Source organism: Salminus brasiliensis, chromosome 12 (assembly GCF_030463535.1).
Source record: "Salminus brasiliensis chromosome 12, fSalBra1.hap2, whole genome shotgun sequence".
NCBI classification, from domain to species: domain Eukaryota; kingdom Metazoa; phylum Chordata; class Actinopteri; order Characiformes; family Bryconidae; genus Salminus; species Salminus brasiliensis.
The window spans coordinates 62,501-82,713 of record NC_132889.1 but is presented as its reverse complement, the minus strand read 5'-3'; the positions used below and the strand labels follow the sequence as shown (position 1 = coordinate 82,713).

General features: G+C 47.0%; 3 protein-coding genes across 4 annotated transcripts in view; 1 reads left to right on the top strand and 2 right to left on the bottom strand.

Annotated features, from left to right (window-relative positions):
- LOC140574484 (evC complex member EVC) overlaps positions 1-8,375 on the top strand; it is a 16,909-nt gene extending 8,534 nt beyond the window's left edge. Inside the window, 5 exon segments of the mRNA XM_072694333.1 lie at positions 340-434; positions 669-792; positions 6,755-6,836; positions 6,962-7,034; positions 8,185-8,375. Of these exon segments, the coding sequence (XP_072550434.1) occupies positions 340-434; positions 669-792; positions 6,755-6,836; positions 6,962-7,034; positions 8,185-8,248 (438 nt within the window). The 3' untranslated portion in view covers positions 8,249-8,375.
- On the bottom strand, positions 1,421-7,674 carry LOC140574377 (uncharacterized). Of its 2 annotated transcripts, XM_072694187.1 has the most exons (4): positions 5,814-7,674; positions 5,228-5,349; positions 4,980-5,069; positions 1,421-4,343 (listed from the first exon to the last, which is right to left on the bottom strand). In XM_072694187.1, exons 1-4 carry the CDS (start codon positions 5,915-5,917, stop codon positions 3,226-3,228), a joined length of 1,434 nt encoding a protein of 477 aa, XP_072550288.1. In that variant the 5' UTR covers positions 5,918-7,674; the 3' UTR covers positions 1,421-3,225. The 2 variants fall into 2 exon arrangements, with proteins under 2 accessions (XP_072550288.1, XP_072550287.1); XM_072694186.1 differs by having other exon boundaries at positions 5,228-5,899.
- On the bottom strand, positions 8,290-20,009 carry LOC140574376 (dihydropyrimidinase-related protein 1-like). The gene is made up of 15 exons (XM_072694185.1): positions 19,882-20,009; positions 15,552-15,640; positions 15,189-15,373; positions 14,705-14,869; positions 14,395-14,456; positions 14,181-14,261; positions 13,282-13,350; positions 13,013-13,133; positions 11,149-11,305; positions 10,811-10,952; positions 10,399-10,569; positions 10,111-10,290; positions 9,817-9,982; positions 9,555-9,572; positions 8,290-9,343 (listed from the first exon to the last, which is right to left on the bottom strand). Exons 1-15 carry the CDS (start codon positions 19,891-19,893, stop codon positions 9,252-9,254), a joined length of 1,710 nt encoding a protein of 569 aa, XP_072550286.1. The 5' UTR covers positions 19,894-20,009; the 3' UTR covers positions 8,290-9,251.
- Between the last annotated feature and the right edge of the window lie 204 nt (positions 20,010-20,213).

The window sequence follows — 20,213 nt, the reverse complement described above, 5'->3', positions numbered from 1 at the left end:
TTGTCGTCTCTCTCTCTCTCTCTCTCTCTCTCCCTCCCTCTCTCTCTCTCTCTCTCTCTCTCTCTGTCTCCCTCTCTCTCTTTGTCTCCTCTCTCTCTCTGTCTCCCTCTCTCTCTGTCTCTCTCTCTCTCTCTCTCTCTCTCTCTCTCTCTCTGTCTCTCTCTCTCTCTCTCTCTCTCCCTCTCTCACTCTCTCTCTTTCTCTCTGCTCGTTTCTCACCGTGTTTTAAAAAAAGAAAAAAAAAAAGACACAGTAATGTGTCTCACAGTAGTGTGTGTGTGTGTGTGTGTGTGTGTGTGTGTGTGTGTGTGTGTGTGTGTGTGTTTTTCAGGCCTGAGAGAGAGACAGAGGAGAAGAGGAGAGCATGTTAGAGCTCTACAGAGAGAACTGAGTAACTGGGCCAGAAAACCCCATTCTGCTGAGTTTTACAAGAGGTACACAAACACACACACACACTGCAGTATAATATACTGCTTAATGTGATAAAGAGTGGAATTAAATTATAATCACGCTCACCAGTATGAACATCAGTCATCAGTTATTATTAGTGTAATATTACAGGGACTGTTTACTCTGAGCAAGAAGGGTTCTGCGTGGTACTGAGGAAAGGGTTCTTATTTTTACAGCCGCTGTGTTTTGTATGTGTGTGTGTGTTTGTGTGTGTGTAGAGTGGAGCAGCAGAAGCGGCGGTGCCTCTCTCAGTGTGAAGAGGAAGAAGAAGCTGAGGATCAGGAAGAGGAAGGATCGATGGATCTGCAGCACCGAATACACACCATCACACAGGAGCTCAGAGTAAGAGTGCACACACACACACACACACACACACATCTTAGGTCTGTACCAAGATTAACTGAACTTTTTACCTCAATTATAATTAATAAGCCTTTAATAAACAATTTTAACTACTATTTTATTTTTACAAGCTGCTCGAGTTTGGTTAGTTTGCTCGGTGTAGTTCTCTGTCGCAGACTGAATGGGGCAGTCGCGTGACTAAACACTGGATATTATGTTTTTATACAGTACAGTATAGTGGGGCAGGACAGTACAGTATAGGGGGACGGGACATTATATATATTTCTAAATACTTATGTTACTGTACAGTGGGACCGGACCGTACAATAAACGATATGGGACAACCACTGCAATAAAAAAAGCTAGGCAGGTTTTTGGGTCTTTGGACTGGATGTTTTTGCTGCATCTGGTAACCCAGGCTGTGGATCACTGGAGTGATGATGGAGCTCCATGTAATTCCTTATTTATGTTCCCGCAGGGCTAAATGCAATCAAATCCTCCTGACAGCAATATTCCAACATTTAGTGTAAAGCCTTTCGACTGCAGCAAATGATTTCAGGAGAAACTGTGGAGGAGTTTGTTACCCACAAACTTTAAGATAAACCACACCGCTTCAGCTGGGGTGCATTTATTTATTAACACAAGCCGAAGTCGTATCTGACTGACTGATTCATTTTACATTTTAAACAGTGAAAGAAAACACCAGGAGATTAATTGAATTCATGAATATTATTATTGTTATTCATTCAAGGAACAAATAAAATTAAAGTAATGAAATATTACTCATGCTCAAAGCACATGTACAACATGACACTTCACCCAAAATAAATAATTGACCTAGGAGAATTACAGCGAGAGCAGTGTAATTACACTGAGCATCAAAACAAGGCCTGGTGTTCAACAAGCCTTCAGGATAACGAGACTCTAGGAGCCGGAGCGTCAGAGTGGAAAAGCGAGAAGCTCTGCGATACGATGAGGCGGCTAGTAAAATAAAGACAGTTACTATTAAACAAGGACACGCTGTCACTAGTGTGAAGCACTGGAGCTATTGGAGTACTAACAGCGCCCGCTTGTGGAGAATCCTCAGCTGTTAAGAGTAAGTGAGTTACAGGCCTGATGCACAAGGTGCTTCACATCTTGTTGGCAAAAAATCCACCCCTGAATGTTGTATCTACTGCCTAGATGGCTCCGCTGCAGCTTAACTGGATTTGCCACCTCTGGAGTGCGGTTCTTTATGCCAAGTGGATTTCTAGGAATCTCAGAACTGCTGATGAGGTTCTAGAGCACAGCTTTACTTTAGCAATTCAGCAGCACTTTAGTTTATGAACAGTGGAGAGTTTAGTGTTGGGAGTGAAACCACTGCAGGAGTGGATTGAGTTCAGATTCGGAACAGAAGGAGTCGCTGGCTCCTGTGAACGCATGCTTCCATAAAACACCATGTAAGGACATTGTGTGACAATCAACAAACAGCTGTGTGTGTGTTTGGCTGCTACTTCTCATTAGAGATTTGTTTTGCTTGTGGTTGATTTTTGTTTTACACTCCCCGAATTTCTGAATTCACAGTTTTTCTGTTTAATTTTGAAATGTGACGATACAGAGCAGCCAATCAGAAAAGCCATTTACACATATCAGTCTTAAAGGCACAGTAACAGAAACAGTCTTTTTAAATCTTAAAAAAAAAGAAGGTGAAACTAAAGTTAAAAAAAAAGGAAGAAAAAAACAGGGGGGGGGGTATAAAAGTGTAAGCTCATAAGCGCCCCATGTGCACTGTGAGCGCTGTGGGAGCTCACTGGTGGGGAAATCAAGCACCGCATAGTTAAGAGTTTAGCGACGCTGAGTTCAATGGACTACTAAATGAGCCTGAGGCCGTTCACTCCACTCTGCACGCTCAGATATGGGTCAGTAGCTCAGCAGTTAGTCAAGCTAGCTAAGCAACAAAAAAGGTTTAAGCAGGTATTGCTGCTAACCCAAACCGCTGCTAACACACCACCACTCATACTCAACACATTTGCAGGAGAATGCTAACTGCTAGTTCTGCAGTAGCAGACACTGTTCGCCCACACTGAGCGATGGGGGTGAGAGGAATGACAGTTATGCTCTCAGACTCCGGGGCACTGAAGGATGGTAAAGGTAAAGGTGCACGAATTTGTCACTGTACAGTGTGGACTGTACAGCGAAATGTGTCCTCCGCATTTAACCCATCTGGTAGTGAACACACACTCTCACACACACACACGTGTTAGGGGCAGTGAGTACACACACACCCAGAGCGGTGGGCAGCCAACTCCAGCGCCCGGGGAGCAGAGAGGGTAAAGGGCCTTGCTCAAGGGCCCAACAGTGGCAGCTTGCCGAGCCCGGGAATTTTTGTATTTATTTTTTTTGGCTAGAGCTATCGCAAAACAAACTGTTAAATATTAATAGAAACTATAATTATTAATCATCATCATCATCATCCTGCTGTTGCTGTTGAAGGCAATCGGTGATGCTGGAGGCAAATTCATTGGCAGTCAGCCCGTCCTCTCCTTCAGCCCATACCGGGCTGGCACTGCTGTGCTTAGCCATGTTGTAGAGGGCGAGGTTGCGCACTGCCAACTTGGTCTTGTAATACAAGGAAGATGCATTCAGCTGTGAGCAAAGGATAAGAGCCTGCAGATCCATACAAGACAGCATGAGCTTCTCACTGTCTAAAGCTTCTCCTTCTGCCTTATCCTCACCTGCCTCCTTTTTTATCCGGCAGTGACTCCGCCACACCCCTTCTTCCTCATCGCCAGCTTTATCTGAGATAAGGGCGTCTTTCTCTGGGCGGTATAAGGCCAGATTTAGGTGGTTAAACTCGTCCATTAAAATTTCTCTGGACAGTGGGGTTGTCTGGAGTTGTTCCTTGCAGTAACGCTGGTAAACCCTGTGTAACTCCGTCATGGACTGGAATATGGGCTCTAAGTACAGCTTGGAGGACGAGGGCTGGCCATAATGAGGGGGAACTTTCGGCAAGTCCCTAAGAAAGGCCTGAAGAGAGGCCAGAGCTTCTTCCCCAACCACTGTTTCACTGCTGTTCTTCTCTGGCTCGTTTCCCTGCACCCAGTGCGCCACGGACCACTCTCCCAGCCCCAGAGTGGACAAAAATAATTTTTTGCATACCCTCTTCTTCTCCCCATCTAGCATAAGATGGTAAGAGAGCGTAGATAACCGCCTCGACTCCTGACTTACTGACCTCTTCCTGGCCACTGGAGTGTGGTCTACTAGCCCCGCCACATAGATCCTTCTCTCTTCCCAGTTCATCTTCTGCCAGAAGTTCTGGAAGATGTTCTGCCGGTCCTCTTCGCTGAAAGTGTGGCAGAATCGTTTGGCAGACTTCCTGCACGCCTCAGACGCACAACCTGATCCCATGATGCGTGCTGCTCTGGTGACTTCACCCACATCTTTCTGTTTTCCGCTGTATGACTTCCCCTCCATCCGCCGTCGCTTCTGGATGTTTCGTTTCCAGCTTTCTGGTCCTTTTTTCCTTTTTGCATGGTGTGTGTCATCATCCTCCTCGGAAACACTGCCAGAAACTACAGACCATAGAAAGACTGTAACACAAATATTGAAAATAAACACAATAAACAGCAGCCTGGAGGCAGGTGCCTGATATGTGCTGATATGTGCTGCAGAGGAGACACTGCACTAAAGTACCTGCATTTTATTTATTTTACTGCATTTGAACCCTCTACTAACAAATGTACTGGACAATGTAAGGAGGTGTATATGGCTGTGTGTGGCGTTTTTGTTTAGGCTGTAAATTTGTTCGGTTATCGGCCGACGGTTGCTCTGAAAGTTCTCCATTCTTTTCCATTCCATCACGCTTCATTCAGATCAACAAGAGGAGCCATTTATTCAGTTGGAATGTCTCTGGTTTTATAACTGAGGAATTTGTGAACTGTACGGAGTGAAACACTGCATTTGTGCTTATTTTGATTCAAACTAACTTACTTATGTATTATTTAATAACTGTATTGGGGTGGTTTACTGATTCACACACAGAATACCACAGCATGTGTGTGCTCTAACAGCTGTCCAAGCCTAATGTTTTATTATTATTATTATTATTATTAGGCTTTTTGATCAGTTCGAACACTTCAGGAGGAAGAATCTGTTTCCAACTGATTATGAACACACAGTTCTCTGTATGTTTTATTGAACATACTTACCTCCTGCCTCCGTTAGACACCTGTCCTGTTGTTCTGATACACAGAGGACATCATGCTTACTGAACTCCCCCTGCAGACATTCAGCATTGCCTGGAACAGATTCAGCATTGCCTATTTATTATCATACTTTAATTATTAGATGGATTCCAATAAAGAACACTTGTGTTAAAAAGACAAACACTGCAAGCTGAAAGCATTAGCAGCATAAAGAAATGGGCTACAGTGGACTCGGGCTTTGTTGTTGGTACCTGGGCTGTCCTGCGGTCTCTCGCTGGAAACACGGTCACCGTTAATGTGTATGTTTTTCACCTCCTCATAGGAGACATTGACCATGGCACACAGCTCCTCTAATGATAATGACATTGCTAGGCTGGAAAACAGAACCAGAGGATGAATTACGAAGCTGGAGTGGCTTTTCATTAGAAGTGTCTGTTCCACCTTAAACGGAGCTGCAGTTACACAGAGGCGCCTGCGCCACTTAAGGTGGAATAGCTCGAATAAAAAGGCAACTTCAGCCTCCAATAATGAAATCCCTGCCATGCACAGGCCTTAAATAAGGTGAAAACACTGCTTACTCATCTATCAAAACCGGTAACTGCGACACATGCGAAGGACCAGCTGCTATGAAAGCCAGTCTGTGGAAAACTGCACTGGTTTCGTGCTGAGAACCATAACATCAGCCCGAGCGACCAGGCGCTAGCCCAACGGCTAGTGCTAAACCTGCAAATATCGACACCCCCCACTCAGCCTTCACCCCCATATACGATCAAAAGTATTCCAGACTCAATTCACGTCCATATTTCCACATCGCTGGCTGTATTTTGACACATTTACCTCAGGTTAGCTTTGCTTAACTCAGGTGATTTACAGCCCCCGTCTCTGGAATGTTGGCATTTCAGTTCCGCCCCCTTTGGAGACAGAAGGCTTAAAGGACACATTCTGTAGCCAATAGATATGCGAGCCTTTATTTAGGACCGTTCTTATTGGTCCGATGGACATGAGGAAAAATGTACTTACAGTAAAGTACAGTAAGGTACAGTACAGTAAGGTACAGTACAGTAAGGTACAGTAAGGTACAGTACAGTAAGGTACAGTACAGTAAGGTACAGTAAGGTACAGTACAGTAAGGTACAGTACAGTCTTCTGTTTAAAAAACCCTACTGTAAGCGAACACACGTTTCTGACTTTAAACTTTTTGATTCCGTCATCAAATATAGTAATAAAATATTTTACAAAATGACATTAAAACATGTGTTTTCAGCATAATCAGGTATTTTAACCCAAATTTACAAGCTACTCATGTAAATATACACATTTCCAAACGTATCTTATGCTACTAAACAAGCCCTAAAAGACAGGCTGTTAGCCTGTGTTTATATATTAACTGAAGATTAAAACACAAATATTATAAAGTCTACAGCCACCATGCGAGACATTAGAGCTGATAAAAAGCTGAAAAAGGAAATAAACGGTTGAACTCAACAATCCCAATTTTGTGTAGCTGCTAATGAAAGTTAGCTAGCTGTGTTCAAATGCATAACCCTATATATTTATATAAGTGTTTGTCTTATTTATTTAAAGTTTTTGAGGATTTGTTTTTATATATATGTTTCTGGTCTGCAGTGGATGGTGGGTAGAGCCAGAGCTCCATAAGCAGAACACCCAGCGCTGACCAAGAGGAACCAGAAAGGCTAGTCTCCCATTCAACAAAAACACCTTGATGATGGTGTGTGTGTGTGTGTGTGTGTGTGTGTGTGTGTGTGTTGTGTATTTAGGAGGAAGAGGATGGTTTCTTGTCTCGACTGGCAGCTCTAGCAAGAGTTCCTCTAACAGACACACAGATGAACATCCACACAGGTTGACTCCCAATCACACACACACTCCCTAATTAACTCCACATGTGTGGTTCAGGTGTACTGAGTGTATCCTGGAGTTTAGGCAGCAGTGTTTTATTGTGTGTGTGTGTGTGTGTGTGTGTGCAGGTGCAGAGAGGAGTGCGCTGCCACCACAAAGCAGAGAGAATGAGTGGCCTTTACTCCATACTGCCCCCTACAGGTAATACCAATACTTCGTGCAGTAAGCAAAATGGTTCTATATGGTACTGAGAGTTCCTGACTTGACTAACAATAGCAGAGCCCTTTATGGTTCTACATAGAACACTCTATGAACGGTTATTTACAAATATGAAGAACCATTTTTAACCAGGCAAAGACCATTAAAGCCTCATAGAGCCCTATAGAACCCTGGCCTTCATTAAAGAACCCTATTTTTAAATAGTGTACTGCAACCCCACAGTCACCCAGTAAAAACCTCATCTAATTAAAAGGTTGAGATGAACAGAGTGGATCAGAGTGGGGGTTTGATGGGTTTGGTGGTGCTCTGTTCTAGATAGCCTCCCCCAGTCAGAGCTGGAGTTCTATAGTGGAGGTTCTAGATAACCTCCTCCAGTCAGAGCTGTTCTACATTGGAGGTTCTAGATAAGCTCCCCCAGTCAGAGCTGGAGTTCTACAGTGGAGGTTCTAGATAAGCTCCCCCCCCAGTCAGAGATGTTCTACAGTGGAGGTTCTAGATAACCTCCCCCAGTCAGAGCTGTTCTACATTGGAGGTTCTAGATAAGCTCCCCCAGTCAGAGCTGGAGTTCTACAGTGGAGGTTCTAGATAAGCTCCTCCAGTCAGAGCTGGAGTTCTACAGTGGAGGTTCTAGATAAGCTCCTCCAGTCAGAGCTGTGGTTCTACAGTGGAGGTTCTAGATAAGCTCCCCCAGTCAGAGCTGTGGTTCTACAGTGGAGGTTCTAGATAAGCTCCCCCAGTCAGAGCTGTGGTTCTACAGTGGAGGTGAAGGGCAGCAGACGTCTGAAGCTCTACTAAAAGCTCCTCACAGAAAGTTCTTCACCTAATGGTGATGAAGACGCTGCCTGATGCCTGAGACACGGTTCTACCAGAGTTCTGAGAAGAGTTCGGCTCTAGAACCTGCTTTTAGAACCAGATCATTAAAATGGTGGAGGGATACATGCTGCAGGGTGTAGTGCGGCTACAGAAAGTAGTCCCTAAAGAAAAGCTGAGATCTAATCGAAGTAATAGCAATGTCACTGTTTTCTATAAATATACAGCTGACTCAGCACCTCCTGATCCAGAACCCCCGTTTGATTTTAACAGGAGAACAGTACTGACTCTCTTCCTCCCTCTCTCTCTGTCTCTCTCTCAGGGTCATGAAAACAGAAGTGGGTAAAGGTGGTGTGCCCAGAAGGAGAGAGATGCTGCAGTCCTGACTCCTGTGTGTGTGTGTGTGTGTGTTGTAATGAAGCGGCTGTTGTTGTTGTTGTTGTTGTTTTTATTGTTGGTTACATCACAGCAGTGAAGATCTACAGTTTAATAAAAACAGGTACAAAAGCAGCAGCTCAGATACAGCAGTGTGTTCTCTTCTCTGGGACCTGGCTGGTGTTTTGGTCCCACAGATCAAAGAAAACCCCCGTAATGTCCTACAGACCACAACAGATACCCCCCCTCCCACACACACACACACACACACACACACACACACACATATATATATACTATCAGGGGTGATACTCCAGTGTGTTTAATCCTGACCAGTATCTGCAGTGGACGTTAAGTGACCTCAACACACCTCTCTGAATGAACAAAGACACAGCAGCTCTGAGCTCTGGCAGCGGAGGTGATGGTGAAGGTCAGTGGGCAGATGCTGAAGTGTTTGAGGGACGGGGAGGGCAGGGCAGAGGGCAGAGTTAGTGTTTGCTCACTCACCGTCCACTTCAGCACCAGGGTCTCAGCATGCTAATCTATCAGCTACACTCGTTACTTAATTATTACAGTTATTAGTTTATTTAACTGATATTATTAATGATGTTGATGAAGAGTCAGACTGTGGGGGGCATTCCTGTTTGTTCATTCTCTGATCAGAGCGAGCACAGCTGTGATCAGTAAGAGCAGTGTGTGTTGTGCTGTTACTGAGGAAGAGGAGGTGTCGGTGGTGACAAAGGTGTGTTAGAGAGTGGTCAGGATGAAGGACACTGGAGTTCAGGGCTGTATCTGAACTGAACACAACAAGCACTAAACAAACAGAAGCGTCACACTCGACATGCAGGAAACCCCCTATCCACATGCAGTACTACACACACACACACACACACACACACACACACACACTCTCTCTGTCTCTCTCTCTCGCTAACACGTCTGCTCCGGGTGGCTGTGGGCAGAGGCAGTGAGCACCATCAGGTTAGTTGTGAGTGAGTGGAGAGACTTTCACTCTTAGCCCAGGTTAGTGATGCTGGAGCGTCCACCGGGGGGCGCCACGATGCGGTGGCAGGCACGGCGAGGGCCGTTCTCATCCGCCTGGGAAGCTGTCAAATGCATCAGACTAGTTAAAAGGTATGGAGACACAGTGTTATAACATCTTAATAACCTGCACTACAAACACCTGTACAGGATCAGTGAGGATTAATTCTGCTTTGATGTTTGAATTATTTGTTTGTTTGTTTGTTTAGTGTTTATGTTTATGTTGTCAGTGTTAGGTCTGAGAGCAGGTAGTATGATTAGTGTGCAGGGGTTTACCTTGTGGATATTCCGGTCCTGTAGAAACACAAACAGCAGAGTACAGAATGAGTGTGAGATCAGTGGAGTCTCACTAAACACCCTGTCCTTACACTCCCCCTGATACCCAACATCCACACGGGGCAGTAGATCAGTCTTACTGGGCTTCAGTTCAGTTAAGTGTGGTAGCTGAGTAGTGTGGTAGCTGAGTAGGGTGGTAGCGATTGGTGTGAAAGTGGTTGGTGGTGTTTGGATTGTGTTTGTTGGTGATGTCGACGCTCACCTGATAAGCTGAAGTTGGACAAGTGCAGGTTTCTGATTGGTGGAGGCTGGTTCTTGGCGGGGGAGGTTTTAGCGGAGGGGGCGGGGGTTAGGTATTTGGGAGTAGGGGGGACGTCACACACCGGCCCGTCATACACTCCACGGGAAACTGCATGCAGAGCAGAGACCTACACACACACACACACACACACACAGACTGTAACACTGTCTTCCTTCAAAGTGATGTGGAATAACTTGATCATTTCCAGCCCCACATTCGCCCTGATTCCACAGACAGACAGACAGACAGACAGACCTTGTTCCTCATGCGGATGCGCTGGTAGGCGTAATCAGGGAAGGGTTTGCGTGGAATGAAGCGTCCAGATCCAGGCTGAACGCTAAGGGTCTCGTTATCGAAAACAACCCGACCCTGACTCAGCACGACCTGCGGACCCCCCCGGATCTCCTGCCCCTCGAAAATATTATATTCCCCCGTCTGAGAGAGAGAGGGAGAGGCAGAGAGAGAGAGAAGAGCTCTTTTTAACATTAGGGCTCATGAGTGTGTGTGTGTGTGTGTGTGTGTGTGTGTGTGTGTTTGTCTGACCGAGTGCTGTGACTTGGCGGTGATGGTCTGGGTCTTGTCGGGGTCCCAGATGACGAGGTCAGCATCAGAGCCCACCGCCACACGGCCCTTTTGGGGGTACAGGTTGAAGAGCTTGGCTGCGTTGGTGCTCGTCACGGCAACAAACTGGTTCTCATCCATTTTCCCAGAAGCCTATGACACACACACAGACAGACACACACACTTTGCAGGATATATTTTATGTTTATTGTATTGAACAGGTTACAGGGGGGGTTAGGGTTTACTATTAGAGCGTAGGGTTTCAAGGCTATTAGGAATGAGGGGTTAGGAATTAGGCTACTGGAGTTAGGGGGTAGGAGGGAGGATTAGAAATTAGGTGGTAAGTGTTAGGGGGTGGAGGTTAGGATGTGGGGGTTGGGTGTGTGTGTCTCACCACTCCTTTGTCCCAGATGAAGGACATTCTCTCTTCGATGCCATTGATCCCCTCAGGAATCAGAGTGAAGTCATCTTTCCCAATGGCCTTCTGGGAAATGGAGTACACACAGTGTGCGCTGCCCAGTACCTGCAGCTCCCCACTGCAATCCATACATTACCAGCACACAGAGATCAGTATACTTTAAACATCATGAATATATGAATCTGCATCACTGTGTGATCAGCCTCACAGTGTAACAGTACAGCAGCACCACAGGCACTATTAGCTGATAGCATTAGCAATATCATTCTTAATCAGCTGGTCAAAAACCTTGTATAGACTTGACAGGGGCTTACCAGGCCAACATTGAGGTCAGGTGGTCTGCGGTTGTTGGGTCAGGGCTGAGAGGTGGTGATGTCACAAACGCAGCGGCTTTGGCCCAATTTTTGCTCCAGTAGTGTGTACCATCTGACGCAATGCTAGCTGTGATCGGCTCACCGAACACCACCGACCCTGTCAGTTGTAGGGAGGTATTACGATAATGCAGCCTGGCGGGTGATGACGGGCATAGAGGGGTGTGATGACGGGTATAGGGAGGTGTGATGACGGGTATAGAGAGGTGTGATGATGGGTATTGGGAGGTGTGATGGCGGGTATAGGGAGGTGTGATGATGGGTATAGAGGAGTGTGATGACGGGTATAGGGAGGTTTGATAATGGGTATAGAGGGGTGTGATGACGGGTATAGAGGGGTGTGATGATGGGTATTGGGAGGTGTGATGGCGGGTATAGGGAGGTGTGATGATGGGTATAGAGGAGTGTGATGACGGGTATAGGGAGGTGTGATGACGGGTATAGAGGGGTGTGATGACGGGTATAGAGGGGTGTGATGACGGGCATAGAGGGGTGTGATGACGGGTATAGGAAGGTGTGATGGTGTGTATAGAGGGGTGTGATGACGGGTATAGAGGGGTGTGATGACGGGCATAGAGGGGTGTGATGACGGGTATAGGAAGGTGTGATGGTGTGTATAGAGGGGTGTGATGACGGGTATAGAGGGGTGTGATGACGGGTATAGAGGGGTGTGATGACGGGTATAGAGGGGTGTGATGACGGGTATAGGGAGGTGTGATGACGGGTATAGAGGGGTGTGATGACGGGTATAGGGAGGTGTGATGATGGGTATAGAGGGGTGTGATGACGGGTATAGAGAGGTGTGATGACGGGAATAGAGGGGTGTGATGACGGGAATAGAGGGGTGTGATGACGGGTATAGAGAGGTGTGATGACGGGCATAGAGGGGTTTGATTACGGGCATAGAGGGGTGTGATGACGGGCATAGAGGGGTGTGATGATGGGTATAGAGGGGTGTGATGATGGGTATTGGGAGGTGTGATGGCGGGTATAGAGGGGTGTGATGACGGGTATAGAGGGGTGTGATGACGGGTATAGGGAGGTGTGATGACGGGTATAGAGGGGTGTGATGACGGGTATAGGGAGGTGTGATGACGGGAATAGAGGGGTGTGATGACGGGTATAGGGAGGTGTGATGACGGGCATAGAGGGGTTTGATGACGGGTATAGAGGGGTGTGATGACGGGCATAGAGGGGTGTGATGATGGGTATAGGGAGGTGTGATGACGGGTATAGAGGGGTGTGATAACGGGTATAGAGGGGTGTGATGACGGGTATAGGGACGTGTGATGACGGTTATAGGAAGGTGTGATGACGGGTATAGGAAGGTGTGATGACGGGTATAGATGGGTGTGATGACAGGTATAGAGGGGTGATGACAGGTATAGGGAGGTGTGATGACGGGTATAGAGGGGTGTGATGACGGGTATAGGGAGGTGTGATGACGGGTATAGAGGGGTGTGATGACGGGTATAGAGGGGTGTGATGACGGGTATAGGGAGGTGTGATGACGGGTATAGAGGGGTGTGATGACGGGTATAGAGGGGTGATGACAGGTATAGGGAGGTGTGATGACGGGTATAGAGGGGTGTGATGACGGGTATAGGGAGGTGTGATGACCGGTATAGAGGGGTGATGACGGGTATAGAGGGGTGTGATGACGGGTATAGGGAGGTGTGATGATGGGTATAGGGAGGTGTGATGACGGGTATAGAGGGGTGTGATGACGGGTATAGGGAGGTGTGATGACGGGTATAGAGGGGTGTGATGACGGGTATAGAGGGGTGTGAGTATAGGGAGATGGTACCTTTCTTCCTTGCAGCAGCAACAATGTCAGCAGCTCCTTTACTCATCACCTTGGTGACGTAGACCGGACAGTTAGTGCTGTTGCCAAGGGTTACAGCCCGGAACACTGCCTCAGATTCCAGCTGTGAAAAGAAAACACACACACAAACACACACACACACATCATAAATTAACACAAAGTAATGGATTGCTGCATGGATAGAAGGTCAGACAAGTGTGCTGACAGACAGATGGATGGGTGGATAAATGGATGAATGGGTGGATGTGTACCTCCTCTGGTCTGCTCAGCACGTGCCCCTCAGGTCCGGTGATTCCCAAACTGAGGATTTTATTTTGTTCCTGATAAAAAGATGATTACTGCTGTTATTATCTACTCCTCTATTAACACTCCTCACACTGCTCACACTGCTCATACTGCTTACACTGCTCACACTGCTTACACTGCTCACACTGCTCACACTGCTCACACTGCTCACACTGCTTACACTGCTCACACTGCTCATACTGCTTACACTGCTCACACTGCTTACACTGCTCACACTGCTCACACTGCTCACACTGCTCACACTGCTCACACTGCTTACACTGCTCACACTGCTTACACTGCTCACACTGCTTACACTGCTCACACTGCTCACACTGCTCACACTGCTCACACTGCTCATACTGCTTACACTGCTCACACTGCTCACACTGCTCACACTGCTCACACTGCTCACACTGCTCACACTGCTCATACTGCTCACACTCCTCACACTGCTCACACTGCTCACACTGCTCACACTCCTCACACTGCTTACACTGCTCACACTCCTCACACTGCTCACACTGCTTACACTCCTCACACTGCTCACACTGCTCACACTCCTCACACTGATCACACTCCTCACACTCCTCACACTGCTTACACTGCTCACACTCCTCACACTGCTCACACTGCTCACACTGCTCACACTGCTTACACTCCTCACACTCCTCACACTGCTCACACTCCTCACACTGATCACACTCCTCACATCGCTCACACCACTCACACTCCTCACACCGCTTACACTCCTCACACTGCTCACACCGCTCACATTGCTTACACTCCTACAGGACTGTGTTTTTAACTGTTACACAGTTCCAAACTACACACACACACACTCATTACATTACAGCACACACACCTGAGCAATCAGGTCTCCATTTTCAGCATGAACCAGAACCACAGCCCCCAAATCTCTCAGACACTCCATCACCTCATACAGCTACAGAGAGAGCAAGAGAGAGAGAGAGGGAGAGAGATACGTTGTACAGAACAGAAACACAGTAAGAGGGTAAATGTATGAGTCCTATAGAATTATGAAGAATTCTGTCTCCCAGAATCCCACAGTGTCTCACCTGGGCATCAGACAGCTGACACACATCCTTATAAGCCATAAAAACCTGGAAAGAGTTCACACCTGAGAGAGAGAGAGAGAGAGAGAGAGAGAGAGAGACGCAGTTACACAGGGGGAGTGTTACAGTCATACTGAAACAGAATCAGATACACAGAAATTTACATATCTCGCCTTTTTCATTGACATCAGTTTAGCCCCGCCCACCCATTTTACAGCAGTTCAGCTCATTTACATATATCAGTGTTAAAGGTAGAGCGTATGTGACTGTATGAGGTAAAGAGAGGCTGTTTCTGGATGTGAAGATCCAAGACCTTTCTCCTGAACGAGAGTGTGAAGGTCCTCCCTGACCGAGTCCGTCCAGTCCGGAACGTCCACATGGAGAGAGAAATCACAGCAGCTCTTCTTCACTGCAGCGTCCCGGAACTGCTCAAACACCTGCAACAGAGACTCTCCCCGCTGCACACACACATGATCAACTGCACACACACACACACAGCACAGGGTGAGTTTGCAACACTAGCTCTGTAAAAGGGAAGAGAGGAGTGTTAATGTGTTAATCCCTGATAAACACTACACCTCTACAGTGCACTCTCCGTCCACTGGGGGGCAGCACAACTGTAAAACTAGGTGCCCCCATTACATCATTCTTTCCTGCATTTATTTCTGATTATCAGATTAGCTTTATCTTAACACTTATAATAAAAAATGCTAGGGGTTGCTATGCTGTTTTAAAGGGCTACTATGCTATTACTAGTCGGTTGCTATGGTATCTCTGCAGGTGACAGTTGGACTCACTGATCATGGTGGTTCCCCCAGCGATGGCGGCTTGGCTGCCCTGGTAGAAGTCGTCGGTTGGCATGGTGCCCAGGTAAGGCTTTTGCAGACAAGTGTTAACATCCACTCCCCCGGGCATCACCAAGCGCCCCTCCGCCTCGATCACCCGCACATCACCTGGCACAATCACATTCTCCCCCACCTGCCTGTCTCACACACACACACACAGTTAAACCAGTTTAACAGCAGTAACCCACAACCCTGTCATCAAACGCCCGGAGCTCTAACCGCTGAGCCACCACTGCCCCTCACTCCTAAGGTCTGGTCAATAATCAGTATTGGTACAGATCACTGAGATCAGGAGTTCAGCCTGCTAATACTCACTTTATCACTCCGTCCTCCACCAACACGTCAGCAAAGAAGGACTGATCATCATTGATCACACACCCTCCTTTAATCAGCAGCCGCTCACCCTGCACACACACACACACACACACACAGAGCACTGTAAGAAACAGCAGAGCAGTTGTGTTGAATGTAATATTTTAAACACTTTGGGAAATGTAGAGGTTCTGTCTGAAGTCACTAATGGAGAAGTTAATCGACATTAGCCAGCTAGCAGAAACAGAACATGCTAAGCTAACGCTAAAATGGAGGAACTCAGGGTGTGAATGTCTGCTTAGCTGCCAGTAATAAGAATATTCTAATAGCTAACCTGTGTTAACCACCTGCTGTAGTTAGTTATTTGGGAGTATGGCTAGTGATAGCAGTGGGAGTCATACAATTTATGGACAAAAGTATTGGGACACCTCCACATTCCACCTACAGGAGCTTTTATATGCCGTCCCATTCTAACCCCACAGTCATTAATCTGGAGCTGGTCTCCCTCTGCAGCTCTACCAGCAGCAGCAGCAGGTCTGGAGCTCTGCAGCTCTACCAGCAGCAGCAGCAGGTCTGGAGCTCTGCAGCTCTACCAGCAGCAGCAGCAGGTCTGGAGCTCTACAGCTCTACCAGCAGCAGCAGGTCTGGAGCTCTGCAGCTCTACCAGCAGCAGCAGCAGGTCTGGAGCTCTACAGCTCTACCAGCAGCAGCAGCAGGTCTGGAGCTCTACAGCTCTACCAGCAGCAGCAGCAGGTCTGGAGCTCTGCAGCTCTACCAGCAGCAGCAGCAGGTCTGGAGCTCTACCAGCAGCAGCAGCAGGTCTGGAGCTCTACCAGCAGCAGCAGGTCTGGAGCTCTACAGCTCTACCAGCAGCAGCAGCAGGTCTGGAGCTCTACAGCTCTACCAGCAGCAGCAGCAGGTCTGGAGCTCTGCAGCTCTACCAGCAGCAGCAGCAGGTCTGGAGCTCTACCAGCAGCAGCAGCAGGTCTGGAGCTCTGCAGCTCTACCAGCAGCAGCAGCAGGTCTGGAGCTCTACCAGCAGCAGCAGCAGGTCTGGAGCTCTGCAGCTCTACCAGCAGCAGCAGCAGGTCTGGAGCTCTGCAGCTCTACCAGCAGCAGCAGCAGGTCTGGAGCTCTGCAGCTCTACCAGCAGCAGCAGCAGGTCTGGAGCTCTACCAGCAGCAGCAGGTCTGGAGCTCTACCAGCAGCAGCAGCAGGTCTGGAGCTCTGCAGCTCTACCAGCAGCAGCAGGTCTGGAGCTCTACCAGCAGCAGCAGCAGGTCTGGAGCTCTGCTGCAGTTACTGAGTCAGTTGGAGGCTTTTCTGCACTCTGCTCTGAGCTCAGCACTCGGCCCTGACCCCGCTCTGTAGCTTTACGTGGTCTGACAGACACTCGGTGGCTGAGCTGCTCTCTGTGAGCTGTTCCTCCTAAACTCTTCCACTGTTCAATAATAACACCACTCACAGCTGATGGAGGAAGATCTAGGAGGGAGGAGATTTCACCAGCTGACTTGTTGTTGTTGGTGCAGCGGTGTCTCCTATTACATACAGAACCACGCTGGAGTTCAGTGAGCTCTTCAGAACCTCCTGTTCTTTCACTGATGTGGGACTAGAGGCTGGAGTTTATACAGCTGTGGTGAAATGGGACTGAATCAAACACTTTCTGAATATAGATCTATTAAATATACTTTTACTTTTATTTATTATTTCTTTTCAAAACACTAAAAATGTGTGTTAGCTATAGAGCAAACTATAGCTATCTTGTTTTATAGCTACATTGTTTAATGTTAGCAGTGGATTTCAGCTAAGGTAGCTAAATATAATCAATATAAATATCTACACTGCTTTTCTATGCAAGCACACACTTTATTTAAAAACAAAGAAATTTCAGAAATGGCTAACATGCTTTAGGTGTGACTCGTACTAACAGCCCTGTTCAGCTTCAGCCTGAACCACTGCTTTCACTGTCTGTCACGTTTAATGATTACTAGTGATCAACACAGTCATCAACACAGTGATCAACACAGTCATCAACACAGTGATCAACACAGTGATCAACACCGTCATTAACACAGTCATCAACACAGTGATCAACACAGTGATCAACACAGTCATTAACACAGTCATCAACACAGTGATCAACACAGTCATTAACACAGTCATCAACACAGTGATCAACACAGTGATCAACACAGTGATCAACACCGTCATCAACACAGTGATCAACACAGTGATCAACACAGTGATCAACACAGTCATCAACACAGTGATGTGATCAACACAGTCATTAACACAGTCATTAACACAGTGATCAACACAGTGATGTGATCAACACAGTGATCAACACAGTCATCAACACAGTGATCAACACAGTCATCAACACAGTGATGTGATCAACACAGTCATTAACACAGTCATTAACACAGTGATCAACACAGTGATCAAAACAAGGATCAACACAGTCATTAACCCAGTCATTAACACAGTGATCAACACAGTGATCAACACAGTGATCAAAACAGTGATCAACACAGTCATTAACCCAGTGATCAACACAGTGATCAACACGGTGATCAACACGGTGATCAACACGGTGATCAACAGTCATTAACACAGTCATCAACACAGTGATCAACACAGTGATCAACACCGTCATTAACACAGTCATCAACACAGTCATCAACACAGTGATGTGATCAACACAGTCATCAACACAGTCATCAACACAGTGATCAACACAGTCATCAACACAGTGATGTGATCAACACAGTCATTAACACAGTCATTAACACAGTGATCAAAACAGTGATCAACACAGTCATTAACCCAGTCATTAACACAGTGATCAACACAGTGATCAAAACAGTGATCAACACAGTCATTAACCCAGTCATTAACACAGTGATCAACACGGTGATCAACACGGTGATCAACATGGTGATCAACACAGTGATCAACACAGTGATCAACACGGTGATCAACACGGTGATCAACAGTCATTAACACAGTCATCAACACAGTCATTAACACAGTCATCAACACAGTCATTAACACAGTCATCAACACAGTCATCAACACAGTCATTAACACAGTCATTAACCCAGTCATTAACCCAGTCATCAACACAGTCATTAACACAGTGATCAACACAGTGATCAAAACAGTCATCAACACAGTCAACACAGTGCTCAACACAGTCATTAACACAGTCATCAACACAGTCATTAACACAGTCATTAACACAGTCATCAACACAGTCATTAACACAGTCATTAACCCAGTCATTAACCCAGTCATCAACACAGTCATTAACACAGTGATCAACACAGTGATCAAAACAGTGATCAACACAGTCATTAACCCAGTCATTAACACAGTGATCAACACAGTGATCAAAACAGTGATCAAAACAGTGATCAACACAGTCATTAACCCAGTCATTAACACAGTGATCAACACGGTGATCAACACGGTGATCAACACGGTGATCAACAGTCATTAACAGTCATCAACACAGTCATCAACACAGTGATCAACACAGTCATCAACACAGTCAACACAGTCATCAACACAGTCATTAACACAGTCATCAACACAGTGATCAACACAGTCATTAACCCTGCGATTAAGCAGACATTCAATGTTAAAATGGACAAATGATGCTACAGCTAGATTTAGTCTTCTATATAAATATTAGATTGCGTCACCGTGCACCAATGGGCGGGGCCAAATATTAAAATAAGTATAACCCATGTTTCCCCTCCCCCTCTCCAGGCCAAAGAGTGCTTTATATGGGCGTGAACGCGACCCCAGACTGAAGCACGCCTTCATCTCATCATGTTCTCCATCTGCAACCTCCATCTGTCGCCATGGATACCGGCTCACTCCCCATTATCCTGATGTGGGAGCGCGTCCACGCCCAGAGCTGCACTGGAGATCGGACTGCAAGGTCGGTCCAACTACAGCAGCAGCTCCACAAAGAGACACACACCACCCACACCACCCACACCACCCAGCCAAGCCCAGCTGCACTCACACGGGCCTGGAGGTGCTCATTTATCTGCGCCAGCCTGAAGCCCCACAATCTCTCTGCTGCACCATTTAAGGTGGAGCGGTCAGTTCCCCAAAACAAGCTGTGAATAAGAGGCTGTGACCTCGCCCTCGTCTGATTTGGTGTTGGAGAGTGAACACACACCCTCAGCAGGAATGAGACACACAAAGGACCCCATCAACCAGACAACAAAGGAGCAGGAGCAGCACAGTGTGTGTGTGTGTGTGTGTGTGTGTGTGTGTGTGTGGAGATAAACCATACCTGCACACGAGATCAACTCACCTTATTAGACATTCTCACTGCAAACCCCAATCCGCTCTTATAGCTCACTCCTCCTGTATCACTCTCCTCCCGTATCACTCCTCTCCTCCCTCAGAGATGCTTCACTCTGTCCTGCTTCAACACTGAAACGCCCCCCGCGTGTCTGGTTGTGTTACTGCAGCGCCCCCGGTGGCAGAACGCTGCACAGCAGGCACAGCACTGTGGTAGTGGACGGAAATGAACGGAGTAAAGGCTGCCTCTCGCCTGAGACACTGTTTACCAGAGTGTCCAAATTATTTGGGGTTTTAAATCGAAATGGTGAAGCGGAACATGCATGGCCTTGTGCAGCTTAA

Bases quoted from the DNA above. Each gene is read 5' to 3' on its own strand.
- LOC140574377 (XM_072694186.1), bottom strand. From the start codon at position 5,519: ATGGCAGGGATTTCATTATTGGAGGCTGAAGTTGCCTTTTTATTCGAG. The intron at 5,070-5,227 runs GTACCAACAACA...AATCTGTTCCAG, and splicing joins GAGACCGCAGGACAGCCCAG to GCAATGCTGAATGTCTGCAG. The intron at 4,344-4,979 runs GTAAGTATGTTC...TATGGTCTGTAG, and splicing joins GTGTCTAACGGAGGCAGGAG to TTTCTGGCAGTGTTTCCGAG.
- LOC140574376 (XM_072694185.1), bottom strand. The intron at 14,870-15,188 runs GTGAGTCCAACT...GTGTGTGTGCAG, and splicing joins TGGGGGAACCACCATGATCA to TTGATCATGTGTGTGTGCAG. The intron at 9,983-10,110 runs GTCTGTCTGTCT...GTGTGTGTGTAG, and splicing joins GCATCCGCATGAGGAACAAG to GTCTCTGCTCTGCATGCAGT.